Source organism: Ailuropoda melanoleuca, chromosome 14 (genome assembly GCF_002007445.2).
Source record: "Ailuropoda melanoleuca isolate Jingjing chromosome 14, ASM200744v2, whole genome shotgun sequence".
In the NCBI taxonomy this organism is placed as follows: domain Eukaryota; kingdom Metazoa; phylum Chordata; class Mammalia; order Carnivora; family Ursidae; genus Ailuropoda; species Ailuropoda melanoleuca.
The window spans coordinates 82,531,461-82,545,147 of NC_048231.1; the positions used below are offsets into that span (position 1 = coordinate 82,531,461).

The 13,687-nt window shown below is 46.3% G+C and overlaps 1 protein-coding gene across 1 annotated transcript in view; it reads right to left on the bottom strand.

Moving 5' to 3' along the window:
• Positions 1–13,687, bottom strand: part of MYO5B (myosin VB) — a 353,491-nt gene that overhangs the window by 92,630 nt on the left and 247,174 nt on the right. Inside the window, exons 15-16 of the mRNA XM_034642874.1 lie at positions 3,262–3,417; positions 2,296–2,393 (exon numbers count right to left, since the gene is read on the bottom strand). Coding sequence (XP_034498765.1) covers positions 2,296–2,393; positions 3,262–3,417 — 254 coding nt within the window. The remainder of the gene's footprint in view (positions 1–2,295; positions 2,394–3,261; positions 3,418–13,687) is intronic.

Genomic DNA, 13,687 nt, shown 5'->3' on the forward strand with positions numbered 1-13,687 from the left:
AGTCATGGGGATGCTACCAGCATACTACTGTGGACAGGACAGCCCCCACGATAGATTACCTGGCCCAAAATGTCAAGGATGCGAAGGTTGAGAGCAGTTGCAGGGGATGTGGGGGAGGCATACAGAACTTTCCTTCTGGTATTTTATATATATATATTTTAATAAAATATATATTTTAAATTATATTTTTACTCACATAATCTATATCATCTCCTTGACTTCCTTCATCAGGGGGATCTGCTTTGGCTACATTATAGATGAAGAAATGAGGCCAATAGTAATGGGCTAGCTCGCGGATCAGCCAAACAATAGGTGGTAGAGCCCGAACTAGAATCCAGGGGCTCTGACCTGCTTCAGTATTCTCCTCACTTTATTAGGGTGATTTTGGTCCAAAGGCAAAGGAAGGTCTTAGAAACATGGGTCATTAGGATTAGATAGTCATTCTGAAAGCCCCCAGCATCTCTTTTCATCTGGGAGGGGATTTCCAGCAAGAGAATCCAACAGGTGGCAGGTGGCAGGTTCTGCGGAATGAACTGCACAAGGTCGCAGCTGGTTGAGGGCAGAGCTGGTACCCAGCCCTCGACTCTCCTCTCTGGGGCCCCTGCATGCCGCTCCTGCCCTTCACACATAATCGAAGTCTTTCACGCATGCTGCCCTTCTAATAGCCTCTCTCTTCTGGAGTCGGCTGGTAAACAGATGTCACACGGGGAATTCCTAACCACTTCTTGGAAATTGGGAGGAAGGGAAAAGAGTCAACAATCAGCATGCTTCAAAGAAGGCTGACTCAATGTTGTCTTCCTGACCTTTTCCAGCATAAGGAACATCTGTGCACAGGTCAAGCTTTATGAAATAATAGGAATGGCAGAGGGGAGTTCAGATATTCACTCTGACGGAGTTGCCAAAGTAATTTCCCAGAAAGCCATTATGCGAGGACCACAAAGGAAGTCAGAAAGCTGGGAAGAAAGCGCTTTAAAAATCCTCTGACGAGAAGATATAGCTTGTGCGGTGGCTCAGGGCAACTGAATAATGGGGCTGCAGAGGTAACTAAGAGACTGTTCTAAAGACTTAGGGCAGTATTCCAGGCAAGTAAGAGTCTAAAACAAGGTGACAGAAGAAAGAGAAAAGGGAGACCAAAATAACACATCTTCAAGCAGATTCCATGAGACTTTGATGATGACTGGACATTGGGGAATAAGGAAGAGGGAAGAATCAAGGCTTATGCTGTCCAATATGATAGCCATCAGCCAGCTACAGGTATTTGAATATAATTAAAATGACAGAAACCAGTTCCTCAGTCATACCAGCCACATCCCAAAGCACCCAATAGCCACAGATGACTTGTGGCTACCATGTTGGACAATGCAGATTATAGAACAGTTCCACCCATTACAAAGTTCTATTGGATAGTACTGGTTCAGAGGGACTCCTAGGTTTGGTGGGTAATGAGCTGTCAGGAAATGGTTATGCCATTTACTACATAAGAGACCAAAGACGGAGGAACCATTTCCTGGGGGTTAAACAAGAAGTCTGATTGCAGACACGTTGAATGTGAATTAGCCAATGAAACTGCAGGAGGCATTCAGAAACTCTGGTCTGGAATTTGGCAGAAACCAGGGATGAACAAAGACACTGAAGAGTCACTGGTATATAGATTTGGGTGGGGTCAACCATGCGGGCACGGATAGAATTGAAAGACAATATTCCAGATGGGGCAGAAGTAGAATTTAGACCAGAGAAGGCTAAGGAGTGGGGTGGGGGGAAGGTGAGTGGGTGTGAATAACTCTGGAAGCTCAGTGGTAGAGGGGATGTGAGAAATAGGACCACCTTCATGTCTCATCACTCAACATGTCATTTGAGGTCAAGTTTCCCCAGTGGAAGAGTGGTCTTCTCTGACCACTCCAGCTATCCTCCCACCTCTGAACTGAACACCTGCTAAGAGACACAGGTATCTCTACATTTAATGACACACTTTTATGGGGTTCTCTGATTCAGGTGTGCACACTCCTCAACACCACGGTAAGCTCTGTGGGATTAGGGAGCAGTATCCTCTCATCCTTTGGAATCCTTCTAGACAGCAGACAGGTGGAACTTGGTAAACATCTGTTGGCCTGCACTCAGCACGTAAACCATCTGTGAAGTGTAAGATCAACTAATCAACCTGCTGCAGAACCCCCCCCCCCAAGACTGTGCCTCCGTCTCTTCCACTTGAACTTGTACAGAAACATGGAGAGGCCAGGCTTGATCAGCCTGACTCCAGCCGAGAGGTGGCGGGCCAACACCCGCACAGGCACTTACTGGAAGGGGAGCTTCTCGTCGTTCGGTTTGATGCAGCGCACGTAGTGTGGTGTCGTGGCGTTCAGGGTCTCCATGAGCAGATGCAGGGAGGTACGGAACTGGAGAGACAAGAGGCAGTGCCCAGTTATTTTTAACATTCTGCAGATGTATAATTAACCAAGAGATGCCCACAGACTGGTGGTGGTAGTTGTTGATACGGTCATCGCCATTATGAACCCAGAAGGACGGGACGATATTCAGAGACCAGGGGTCAGATTCTACCGGACACTCCTGCCTTGCTGTGGGTCCAAAATCAAAGCCCTCCCACATTCTGGCATTAGGGCTCTTCAACCAAATGGGGAGGGCCCAGCTGCTAACACGTCTAACACAGCATGGTAGATCAAATGACATGAAAGGGGGTCAGCGCTAGGAAATAGGACAGAAGTCTTCATGGTGACTGAAGACTGGTTATTCCTAAACCAGAGGCCTGGGAGCCCCAGTGCCTGGGCACCCTGGAAGTTATGACAGTTATGTGCAATGTCCAGAATAGGCAAGTCTACTGCAGTAGAAAGGTTAGGGGCTGCCGGGCTTGGCAGGCACTCCCTTCTCTTGGGAGACACGCTGGACATAGAATCCCAAAAAGACCCTACAAAAGCGGTTTCAGTTTTCTAGTCCCCAGGCTTCTTTAACCCAACCTGCAGATTCTAGGACCCTCTTGCTTCTTCTACGAGGTGTCTGTGGTCCTACCAGGAGAACTAAATGCACTGCTTGGGGCTATACTCATCCCTTTTCTCTTTCCGGTCAGTTCTCTCTAGAGAGGGCTTCCCAGTGTCTCCTTCAAAGAGCACATACAGACTGAGCTGGGGGCTGGGGGTGTGGGGGCTAAGGCTGCTCTGGCCTCCCTCGGACTCTGCAGCCATCCTTCATCTGCAGAGAGGCCAGCCTGGCCTGTGTATCCTGAACCACGGCATCCTGCCTGAGGCTGACCTGGTGGCCCACAGTTTTCTTGTGCTCCTTGTTGGATGCTTTCAGGGGGGGTCTGGCGGAGCGAACATTGATCTTTGAAGACGAGCCCTTCCCAGATGCAGCAGCGGCAGGAACGGAGTCCTTGTCATCGTGAAACAAGTCAGCCACTAGTGGGAACTAGAAACAAACACAGGAAGAACACTGAACACACGATCTCTTGGACTTTCCAAGTAGCATTCCAGTACATACCCAAGAGACCTGAAAACACACATCCATACACAAATCTGCACACCGAAGTCCACAACCACATTATTCACTGCAGCCGCAAAGCGGGAACAACGCAAATGTCAGTCAGCTGATAAACAAACAGAACGTGGCAGATCCGTACAACAGGATACTATTCAATGACCTAGAGGAATGCAGTCCCCATACATGCCACAGCACGGATGAATCCTGGAAACATGCCAAGTGAAAGAAGCCAGACACAAAAGACCATGTTGTGCATGACTCCGTTTACATGAAATGTCCAGGGAACAGAAAGGAGTTCAGCGGTGGACAAGGGCTGGGAGAGAAGAAAGTAGAGAGACTGCTAACGAGTACAGAGCCTCTTTTCAGAGTAATGCACACTTTCTAGAATTTAGAATTTCTCCTCTCTGCTCAGAAGAGAGGCCCATCTCTCAAGGCCCAGCCCTGTCTCCTCCAATGGACTTTCCTGGGTCACCCCCTCATGTCTCCATCACGCACCCAGGTACCAGGCAAGGTCCACACTGGGCCCTGAGTCCCATGCTTGCTGAGCCTATGGCCTCTTAGCCTCCCCTTCGATGGAGGAGGAGGGCCGGGGAAAAGATTCAAGGAGACAGTCCACGTAAGCATATATTAGTGTTCCCAGCATATCATAAGCACTCAAACATTGCCCAGTTTTGTTATCTTTGCTAGGGGATATACATGAAAAATCTGTCTATATGGTTAAAGTTGTGAGCTACAGAGGAAACTCAGAATCATGGAATTTTAGAGCTGGAACATAAAGCATAAAGATCACCTCTTCAAGGGGGGCAGGTGAGGAAAGAAGAACTCAGGGAGAAGGGACCCTCCAGAACTCTGCTTCCATCTCCATTTGTCCCAGAGCTGGGCACGGTGGCCAGTATTGGCTCACCTGGGGCTGCTGGTTAGTGACTGAGACAGGGCCAGAACCCCAGCCTCCTGATGTCCAGGTCAGAGCCTGTTTCAATACACAACGGTCTCCTGGTCATTTACACCAGCAATATCAACAAACTGGAATGCACATGGGTTTAAGACACAGTCTAATCTCTGAAGCATATACGCGGCATCCTCCTTACTGGAGGCTTTTGCAAGGGGAGGGGGGGATCTGGTGGAGGAGCCAGCGTTGGGCTTTGAAAGTGATCCATTTTCAGATGTGGCGGTGGCAGGAACAGGGTCCTTGTCATCACAAGAGGAGGGAGAACACATAAAAGGGAACTTCATGAAGCATCCCCGCAGCTGACAGGATCCCCTGAAACTTATAGCGGGAGACTGAGGCTAAGGAAAGCTTGAAGGGCAACATCTCCATGGAAGCTACAGATTCAAGATGGCGGTGACAGTCCACTTATGCTGACACCATCCCGCATTTAACTCCCAGACCTTCCACAAGTTCAGTCCCAGTTTAAAGGATCATTTACTGAGCACCAAGCCAACAGCTTGGGAAGTGAAAGAACCCTATCAAGGAGAGACCCAAATTTCCCAATTTAACGGCACACTCCCCTCAGTATGCCACACATCAGTATTTCAGGGGTATTCAAAAAAGTCTTAGGAACTGTATTAGGCAACACATAGGGGCTTTCTCAGATTCCAGCTCAGGGTAGGCCCTGGCTCATCCCTTCCTGCAATCAGAGATGCCTCACAGCATGTCGTCCTGATGTAACTATAAACATTTGCAGTCTCAGCATATTAGTGTATTACAGTGTCTGGGCAAAGGAGCAAGATGGTACCAGGGGCACCGCCACCGTTCCAGAACCTGGGGGTTAGATCCAGGTGACTTGGTTCACTCAAAGGCAGTTTCTACAACCTTATTAGGTAGCATGCCTGGGTTGCAAGGTGATGTGACTGGGGGGTGTTAAACATGCAGTGACCAGCCCATCCCCTTGGGGCTGTCTGCCAGAGGATCATCGGCAATAAGTGCAGGTATTTTCTGTGAAAAACTAGGTAGGTGCAGATGTATTGTCACCGAGCAACCCTCAGTTTGAGGACCTCTGCTATTCTTTGCATATTAAGGTAAGTTGTAGGATTTCCATAGATCAAATGCCTAATTCCACCAAGCCTTACGTCTGGTCCTGTGCAGAAATGCCTCATAGTCACAGAGGAGCACAGCAAGCATGCGCACCCGCACACAGAAGGTTATGACGGTTAATGCTGAAAACCAGCTCCAAATGCTGGCTCAGATTATGAGTATTCTTCTGTATCAAGATTTCAAACTAAAACAGAGGAAGCAAATTACTTCCTCCTAAACTCACTCTTAGGTATTATCAGTTAACAGTTTTAAGCCTTCAATTTTAGAGTCAAAAGTAATTGCATGCAAGTCAATAATTTTATACCACACATTAGCTAGCCACATGGGCTCCAAGCAGTGAAACAACTCTCTGCGTGCACACACATGCGCCTATGTGCTGGAGTCAACACGCATGCTCTGGAAAGTTCCATCCACACTTTGCACTTGTCACTGATCACAAACACACCAGTCATCAGAAGCTCCTGACTTCCATTTTTTTACTGCAGCAATCTATATGCAAATAAAGGTTGTGCTTTTTTAACTTGATGGTCTGAGTTTAAAGTTCAGTCTAAAAGCACCAACTGACCTTCCGGCCAGGGATCACCTCGGATAAGCAGTTCAAGTCTGTCCTCACTGTTGGCTCCTCTGTAGCTGATATCGGCTGAGGACCCCATGCTAGCACTAGGAAAGGCTACCATAGTCCTAAGACACGTCCCAAATCCTTGCCGTAGGCCCCTGTCGTCAGGCAGGTGGCTTGGGAGGTCACCCCAACGAGATTAAAGATGTCTCCCAGTTTCAGGTGCCAACAGTTCCTATTTCAGCATTTTTGAAATAGATCGACAACTTCTTCTGTCCACACATGGTATTTCAAAATCATAACTATTGCCTTTCTCAAGGGGGGGAAGTAATTAGGTGTCAGAGGAATAAAGACAACTCAGATAGGATTTTAAAAATCTATGGCTAAAATGTGCATGTGCCAACATCATAAAAACGATACATTTATTAACATCATTTCCATGTGCTTTGAAAGAACAGGAGGCAAGTCCCTGAATGTCAAGCAACTAGATGGACTGGTTCGTTTGTTCATTCACTCACCAATACTTACCTGCCCCACATACAACAAATAAATCCTATGCTCAGAGCCACGAACACAAAACTGAACAAAAACCAATAGAACCTCTCAGACATCATGGAGTTTATGATCTAGCATGGAAGGTGAACTCTCGTCAATTAACCCCATAATTAAAAGCTTAATGACAAAAAGATGATTTCCTCAAGGAAATAAACAACAGATGCACATGACGGAATAAGGGCCCCAGGGTAGAGGTCAGGAAAGCCTTCTTTGAGGAGTGGGTCATTCAGGGGGGTTAGGAAAGCATGTTAACAAGTATCTGGATGTGCAGGAGGCAAATATAAAGCCAGTACAGCTTTAGGACACACCCTGAGGGGTAAGCGAGAAGGACCTGCTAGTGCAAAATTCTCCGTTGAAGATTTGGGTCTTTATCCTAAAAGCAATGTGGAGCCATTAAAGGTTTTTTTGGTTTTGGGGTTTTAAGTAAAAGTAGTTAACATTTGTTGAGCACTTAGAACGTACCAAGCATAAAATTCATTCAGTTTTCCCAATGACCACTTGGTATGACATCCCATTTTACAGATGGGGAAACAGAGGCTCAGGGCCCAAGATCACAGAGCTGGTCAGTGGCAAAGCTAGGATTTGTACCCAGACGGCCTGGCTCCAGAGCCCACACAACAGAGGGTCACAGAGGGGAGCAATGACCAGGGATCTTTGGGGAAAGATCAGTCTGGCTGCAGGATAACGAAGAGCCTGATGTCCACTGCACAGGAAGCTCTAGAGCAGAGCTGTGAAGAGACAGAAGAGCCTATCCCCTAGCAGACTCCTGAGACGTAAGGTGCTGCAGGACAGGCACTGAGCTGGGGTCAGGAGACCTTTTAGATCCGACTCTGCCACTTAATTAGCTGTGTGACCCATGGCAAACCTCTTAACCTTCCTAGATTCAAAATTTCTCATCTGTAAAAATGAGGGAATTGAATAAAAAGATTCCTTTGAGTCTGTAATCTTTCCCCATTCACAGGTACCTTCCCTTCAACACGTAGCTATGTTCAATTCCTTCCATGCGGGACCACCTCCCCGTCCAGCTGGCTCTCCCTGTGCCACCCTCTCCCCCAACCAGCCATCTCAGGCAAGGTGTCCATGGACACGGCCTTCGGTCATCCTTTCTCAGACCGTCCCCCACCCAACATGCCGTGGTCTGCCCCCCACACTGCCTAAACGGACCCTCAGAGTGCCTTCCGGGGACCCTGCTTGCTGAATCCAGTGGCTGGAAGTGGTCCAGTTTCACTCTCAGTCTGACTTGTCGTTAGTGAAGGACCCAAGTCCCTTCTTGGAGGCCCTCATCCCTGACTGGGCAGCTCCGCTTCCCTCCCACGGCTCTTTCCCGGCACCTCTCACGGGCCCATCTTCCTGCACGTCTCCCCACAGTGCTGCTGTTTCCCAGGACAGCATCCTCACCATTTATCTTTTCTAACTCTTGTTCCCTGGACAGTCTCCTTCACGCCTGTTGCTTCAACCCCTCCCTTCAAGCCTGTCTCTCCAGTCTTGATGGTTTCCCACAACCACGATCCACAGTTCCTCTGGAAACCCCCAATTCGACATGGCCCTCACCCACCAACTGCCCAAATTTGTATTAGAGAGCCTGCCAACACCCTACTTCTTATCCCCATAATCACCAAGCTCTGTCCACAGTCAAGTTCCAGCAGTCCTGAATCACCAGAACGCTGCTGCCCCAGGTCAGGCCTTCCCAGGCTCTCCCAGATCACTGCAGGTGCTTAGAACCTGACGGTCCAGCTCCAGACACACCTTCGTCCAAACATATTCTACCCACCAGCCAGAGTCTTCTCTAAATACAAACCTTATCTAGCAACTCCTTGTGGAAAGACTCGTGGGTCCTCACAGTCTATGGCAGAAAGCCACCATCATGCGTAGTAAATGAGAACATGGGGAGCGGTAAAAACAGAAGTGAGTGGGAGGCAGAAAGAGACAGCCCAGGCATAGGAGGGATAGGGGGACTGATGGCAGAGGCACACATTAGGGAGGGTCAAGTGCCCAGTCAGACCAGAGCTGAGAAACTTCCACAGGGAAAGAACCAGAGGCTGAAGGCAGGTTCGCATTTTAAAGACATCAGCAATTCATCCAGTCTAAACATTACAATACTAACTAAAGTGTAATGCACATACTTTCTAAAATGGATTTCTAAGACGTTCCAAATCAAGGTAGAAGTTACCCCATGCACGAGGATACTGCTTCAGGAGTCTAATTTACAGAAATCATTAACAGTGGCTTTTTCTCTGAAAAATCTATTAACTTCTAAGGTCAAGAGAATGTATTAGAGCCACACACGGAACTTTGAAATCAGATTCAACAGTAAGACGACTCTAAAATGAAAGCCCCTTTTTCTTGCTTCTATCAGAAGCTCGTCCCTGGGCCCCATGCGAGAATCTGGGAAAGAACACAACCCAAGGTTTAGTCTGGAGCATTTGTGTTTGATCTTAAAAGCTAGATTTTAATAATAGGTCTCGGCTATTGAGACTGAGTTTGGAAATGGAGAGAGAGGAGTTTGTGGAGACATCAACTTAGGACAAAGAAGTAAAAGAACAGACAAGAAATACTGATGACTGTACCACCCTACCCCCACCCACCCACCGCGACACAGGGCCTGGGCTAGACAGGGACCTCCTCCTCTCAGCTGTGTCCCAACTATAAACCAACCTGAAGTCTCAACGAGAAGTAGTTACACCAAGCTTTTGCTTGACTAGCAATTCATGCAGAAGAATGAATGTCTGAGCATGTGTTTTAATTGACTAACTCCAGTTACGCTTCAGGGGCTCTGGGGAGTCTATTAGCTGAGTGACCAGTAATACAACTACTCCAGCTCATCCAGGGGCAGCCCTGGGAAGCTGCAACCATGGGGGCCTTTCTGCAAATCTGCTCCCTCCAATCATGAACACACTCAGATGATACCTTCAAATAAACCAAGCACTTCCCTGATACCGTTTGTCACTTATTTCTAAGTGCCCACAGATACCGGCTTTGGTACTCTCTGCTATTCAAGGCTATAGATAGATTTTCAAAAGCCTTAGGCAAATCTATTTGAAGAGGGATTAAAAGAAATATGAAAACGCTCTTTAAAGACCATTTGATGGTTTAAGAAAAATGTCAATTACAGCTATATACATAGCTGTTACCTTGGAAATCATGCCTGTTCACTTCTTTAAGAACATAAAATACCTTTCCTTTAGGACAGATGCATGAGACTGAAGACAAGCTCGAATAGCCGTCTGATTAGAATCTCTTGCCCTGAATCTTATCTATAAAACCTGGTTGCGGATCTAATAAAAAAAAAAAAAAAGCTACAAAATATTTTGTTTAAAGGGGTTTTAAATGGGCTTTGGAGGAAAAGTCTCAGCACTTGTTTTTTTGTTGTGAAAGACAAAGTTGGACTTTTCTGTATTGGAAAGGGGATGATACGGTTTTATCGACTAAAAAGTTCTCTCTTACATAGTGACTATTCTAAACATTGTTGGAAGCCTTTTGACTACTTATGCCAACTGATCTTAAATACGAAGCACTTTAAATGCCCTTAACAGTGTTATACGTCAATTACATCTCAGAGCTATTATATGAAAAACAGATTTAAAAATACTTTTTAAATGGAAGTATAATTAACAGCAGCATATTAGTTTCAGGTGTACAGTATAAGGATTCATTAATTCTATACATTACTCAGCGTTCATCATAAGTGTCTCCTCGATCCTTTATTTCATCTCTCCCCTCACCCACCCACCGAGGAGAGAAGATATTTGCAAGTGATAGGAGAACTCAACATCAAAAATAATCAGATTTTAAAAATATAAAGATTCAGCAGGCCTGAACAGATGATTTCCAAAGACGACACACAAATGGTAAATGGACACGTGAAAAGACGCTCAATGTCACCAATCATCAGGGAACTGCAAATCAAAACCACAATGAGGTATCACCTTACAGCTGTGAGAATGGCAAAAATAAAAAACCCAAGAGATACCAAGTATCAGCGAGGAAGAGGACGGAAGGGAACCCTCATGCACTGTTGGTGGGAATGCAAATTGGTGCAGCCACTGTGAAAAATAGTATGGAGGTTCCTCAAAAAGTTAAAAATAAAATGACCAGAATGTAGTAATTCCACTACCGGGTACTTACCCATAGAAAATGACAACACGAATCCGGACAAAAATACTTTTTAAAAAAGCAAACGTATTTGCTCAAAATGGAACGGGTCTGTAACCCGTACGGAACACACCAGCGTGGAAACAACACACACGTATACGTTGTCATTCCTTGAGGAGCTGAAGTCAAGCTAAGTTGTAGGAAGGAGACCCAAAGCACAGGCTCCTGGGCCTTGTCTGAGGTGTGCCACCGTGACTCCTAGACCTCAGGGATTGCCACGGCCCAAGGTAGGCGGCCTTGGGCCAATACGGTCTCCTGGACCTCTGCACCATATTGGTCTCGAGATCCCTTCTGCTGGGGTGAGTGGAGAGCCAGCCTCAGGACTGCCTGCCTGGAATGCCACCCAGGATGGCTGCCCAGCGCTTCCTGACAAACTCCGGATCCACTGCTCGTCACTCTGACCCACACCAGTGCTGCCCTGGCATAGGAAATCTTAAGTGCATTTTCCTTTGGGGATTTTTTTCCCTTGGATAAAATATTTTTTTATAATAAACACTGGGAGGGAGAAACCTCCACCTTTAGTACCTAAAACAAATCAGTCTGTTAATGACTTAAAGCCGTGTTTTAAAGAGGCATTTCCTAAGTCTATTTATAGCTCTCCAATAGCTGAGAAGGCAATTAGCTACATTAGAACCTCTTAGGCAGCATAACTGGCTTTACTAATTACATTCTCATTGACACTGTTTTATTTCGCTGCTCTTGGTGGGAGCTCCTTAAACATCCCTTCGGCAGGTAGGCTACACGGGCATCCTCTAGCCCATACTGCTTAATTATTCACAGTGATTTCTTAATTTCTTATCAGAGGTGCCACACAAAAGAACAAAACCTAATAGATGTCCCATAAAATAAAAACGCTTTAAGTAAAATTATGAATTTACCAATAGGATTTGAGATTTATCTGTGCTCAAGGAGATGAAAAACACCACAAGAAATGGGGCACTAACTCCACGTCATAGGGCCTGATATCTTTCTAGGTCTCTTTTACACTCTAACATGGAGTTGGAAAGGTAAACCTCTTAGGATTGCTGTAAAAACAAAGTTTTACAGATGATAGAGGCTCCGTGAGCAATGAGCTTCAAAAACGCTACCGTCATGACAGGTGCTTCCAGACATGTCCATCTGTCCGGAGGATTTAAAGCACAATGAGAACCACTCTTTGATGTGTAGCTGCTGTCTGGTTCGGCCCATCTGCAGGTTCACAGGGACCTAGCTTCAATCTTTGCTTTCTACCTTCTCAATGTCTGCAATGGGCTCTGGGTGGAGAGTTCTTAGCCCTCCTCTGGGTAGGGCCTGGGAGACCTGGAAGCCCTTCCTGGTTAATCTCTGAATGCTGCTGGCCACCATCACAGCACCTGTGAGGGTGTGCAGGGCTGGGGCTGCCGGTTGGCAACAAGGTCATTGGTTCTCCGGAAAGATTAGCTGGTAAGGGGGAAAGCAAGAGTGTGGCAGGTGTGTAGGGAAGCAAAGGACCATTATCTTTTAAGAGTAGATCCCAGGCTATCTTACAGTCCCAATTTAGGAATACCTACGAACTTTTGAGGTGTGTACACTTCGAACCATCCACTTCACTTCTAAAAATTTACCTGACTGATGTAATTGCACAAGCAAAGATACATGCAAAGGGCATTCACTGCGGCATTATTTCAACTAGCAAAATATGAACTGCTTAAAGAGGAGAGATACATAGTCATGCGGAAAGACAGCGAAGATCGAAGTGAAAAGTCAGAAAACAATGTATAATGTGACTTATTTCAATCTTACAAAGATGTACCAATATGCTTACATATGCAGATTGGTACCTGATGAAAAGGTAGGTCAAGGAATGGCACAGAATGCTTTTAAGCTATTTAAACATGAGAGTCTATATTTCATTTCTAATAAAAACCCAGTACCCCGAACCTAAAATGATACCCCTATACAGAAAAGAGCTGCTACTCCTGGAAAGGTCTGCTTCTAAGGTTGACCCTTGGCTGGGGTCTGGGAACTTGATTTGGGATGGTTTTCTGATAAGAATGGTTCACTGGGTTTGAATGGTTTATGCAAACAATATGGTTTATGTTGAATACCTGCCTTCCTTCTGGGAGTCTGGAATTTTGGTACATGCTAGCCAAAGGGTGCCTATGTAACTGACTCCCAATAAAAACTCTGAGCCTTGGCTCAGACAAGCTGCCCCAGCCGATACTTCACACAACAACACACCACTGGGGCACTGAAGCACATGTGTGCCACGCCACTGGGAAAGGACTCCGGGAGCGCAGGCCTGCTTTCCCCTGGACCTCACCCCCAGGCACTGTTCCCTTTGCTGACTGCTTTACACCCTTTTGGTCCTAGCAAGTCACAGCCTCAAGTGTAACTATCTGCTGAGTTCTAGGAGTCATCTTAGCAAATAATTGAATTTGGGGGGTAGCCTTGGGGACTCCCAACAAATTTTTTTTTCCATACCACCTTCCTGACCTTCGCAGCATTACCAAAATTCATAATTAAACTATCTTTTCCACTGGACTGTAAGATCCATGAGGTTAACTATACATATTTGTTACTACTACATAACACACGAATACCCAATAAAGGTGAAAAACTGTCACTTGCTAATAAAAGATGACCTGCTGGAGAGATCCCTCTTTTACTTTTCAAGATCCCTGAGAGACACTCAAAACAAAAACCAATACACTGGCAGAACCCAACACTGTATTTAAATGGAAAGTACCAGATTCTCTCCCACCACCCCCCCCCACTTGTGCTCCTATCTGAAAAGGGAAGCTTAGACAGTGAAGTTTCTCAGCCTCTGCGGCCACTGTGTCACTAACAGAGGAGGTCACAGTCCTGTAAGCATCTCAGGAACGATGAGGCAAGGTGCCCTAAGAGCTCACACCACTTACTTCCTCTCTCCCTGTGGCTTG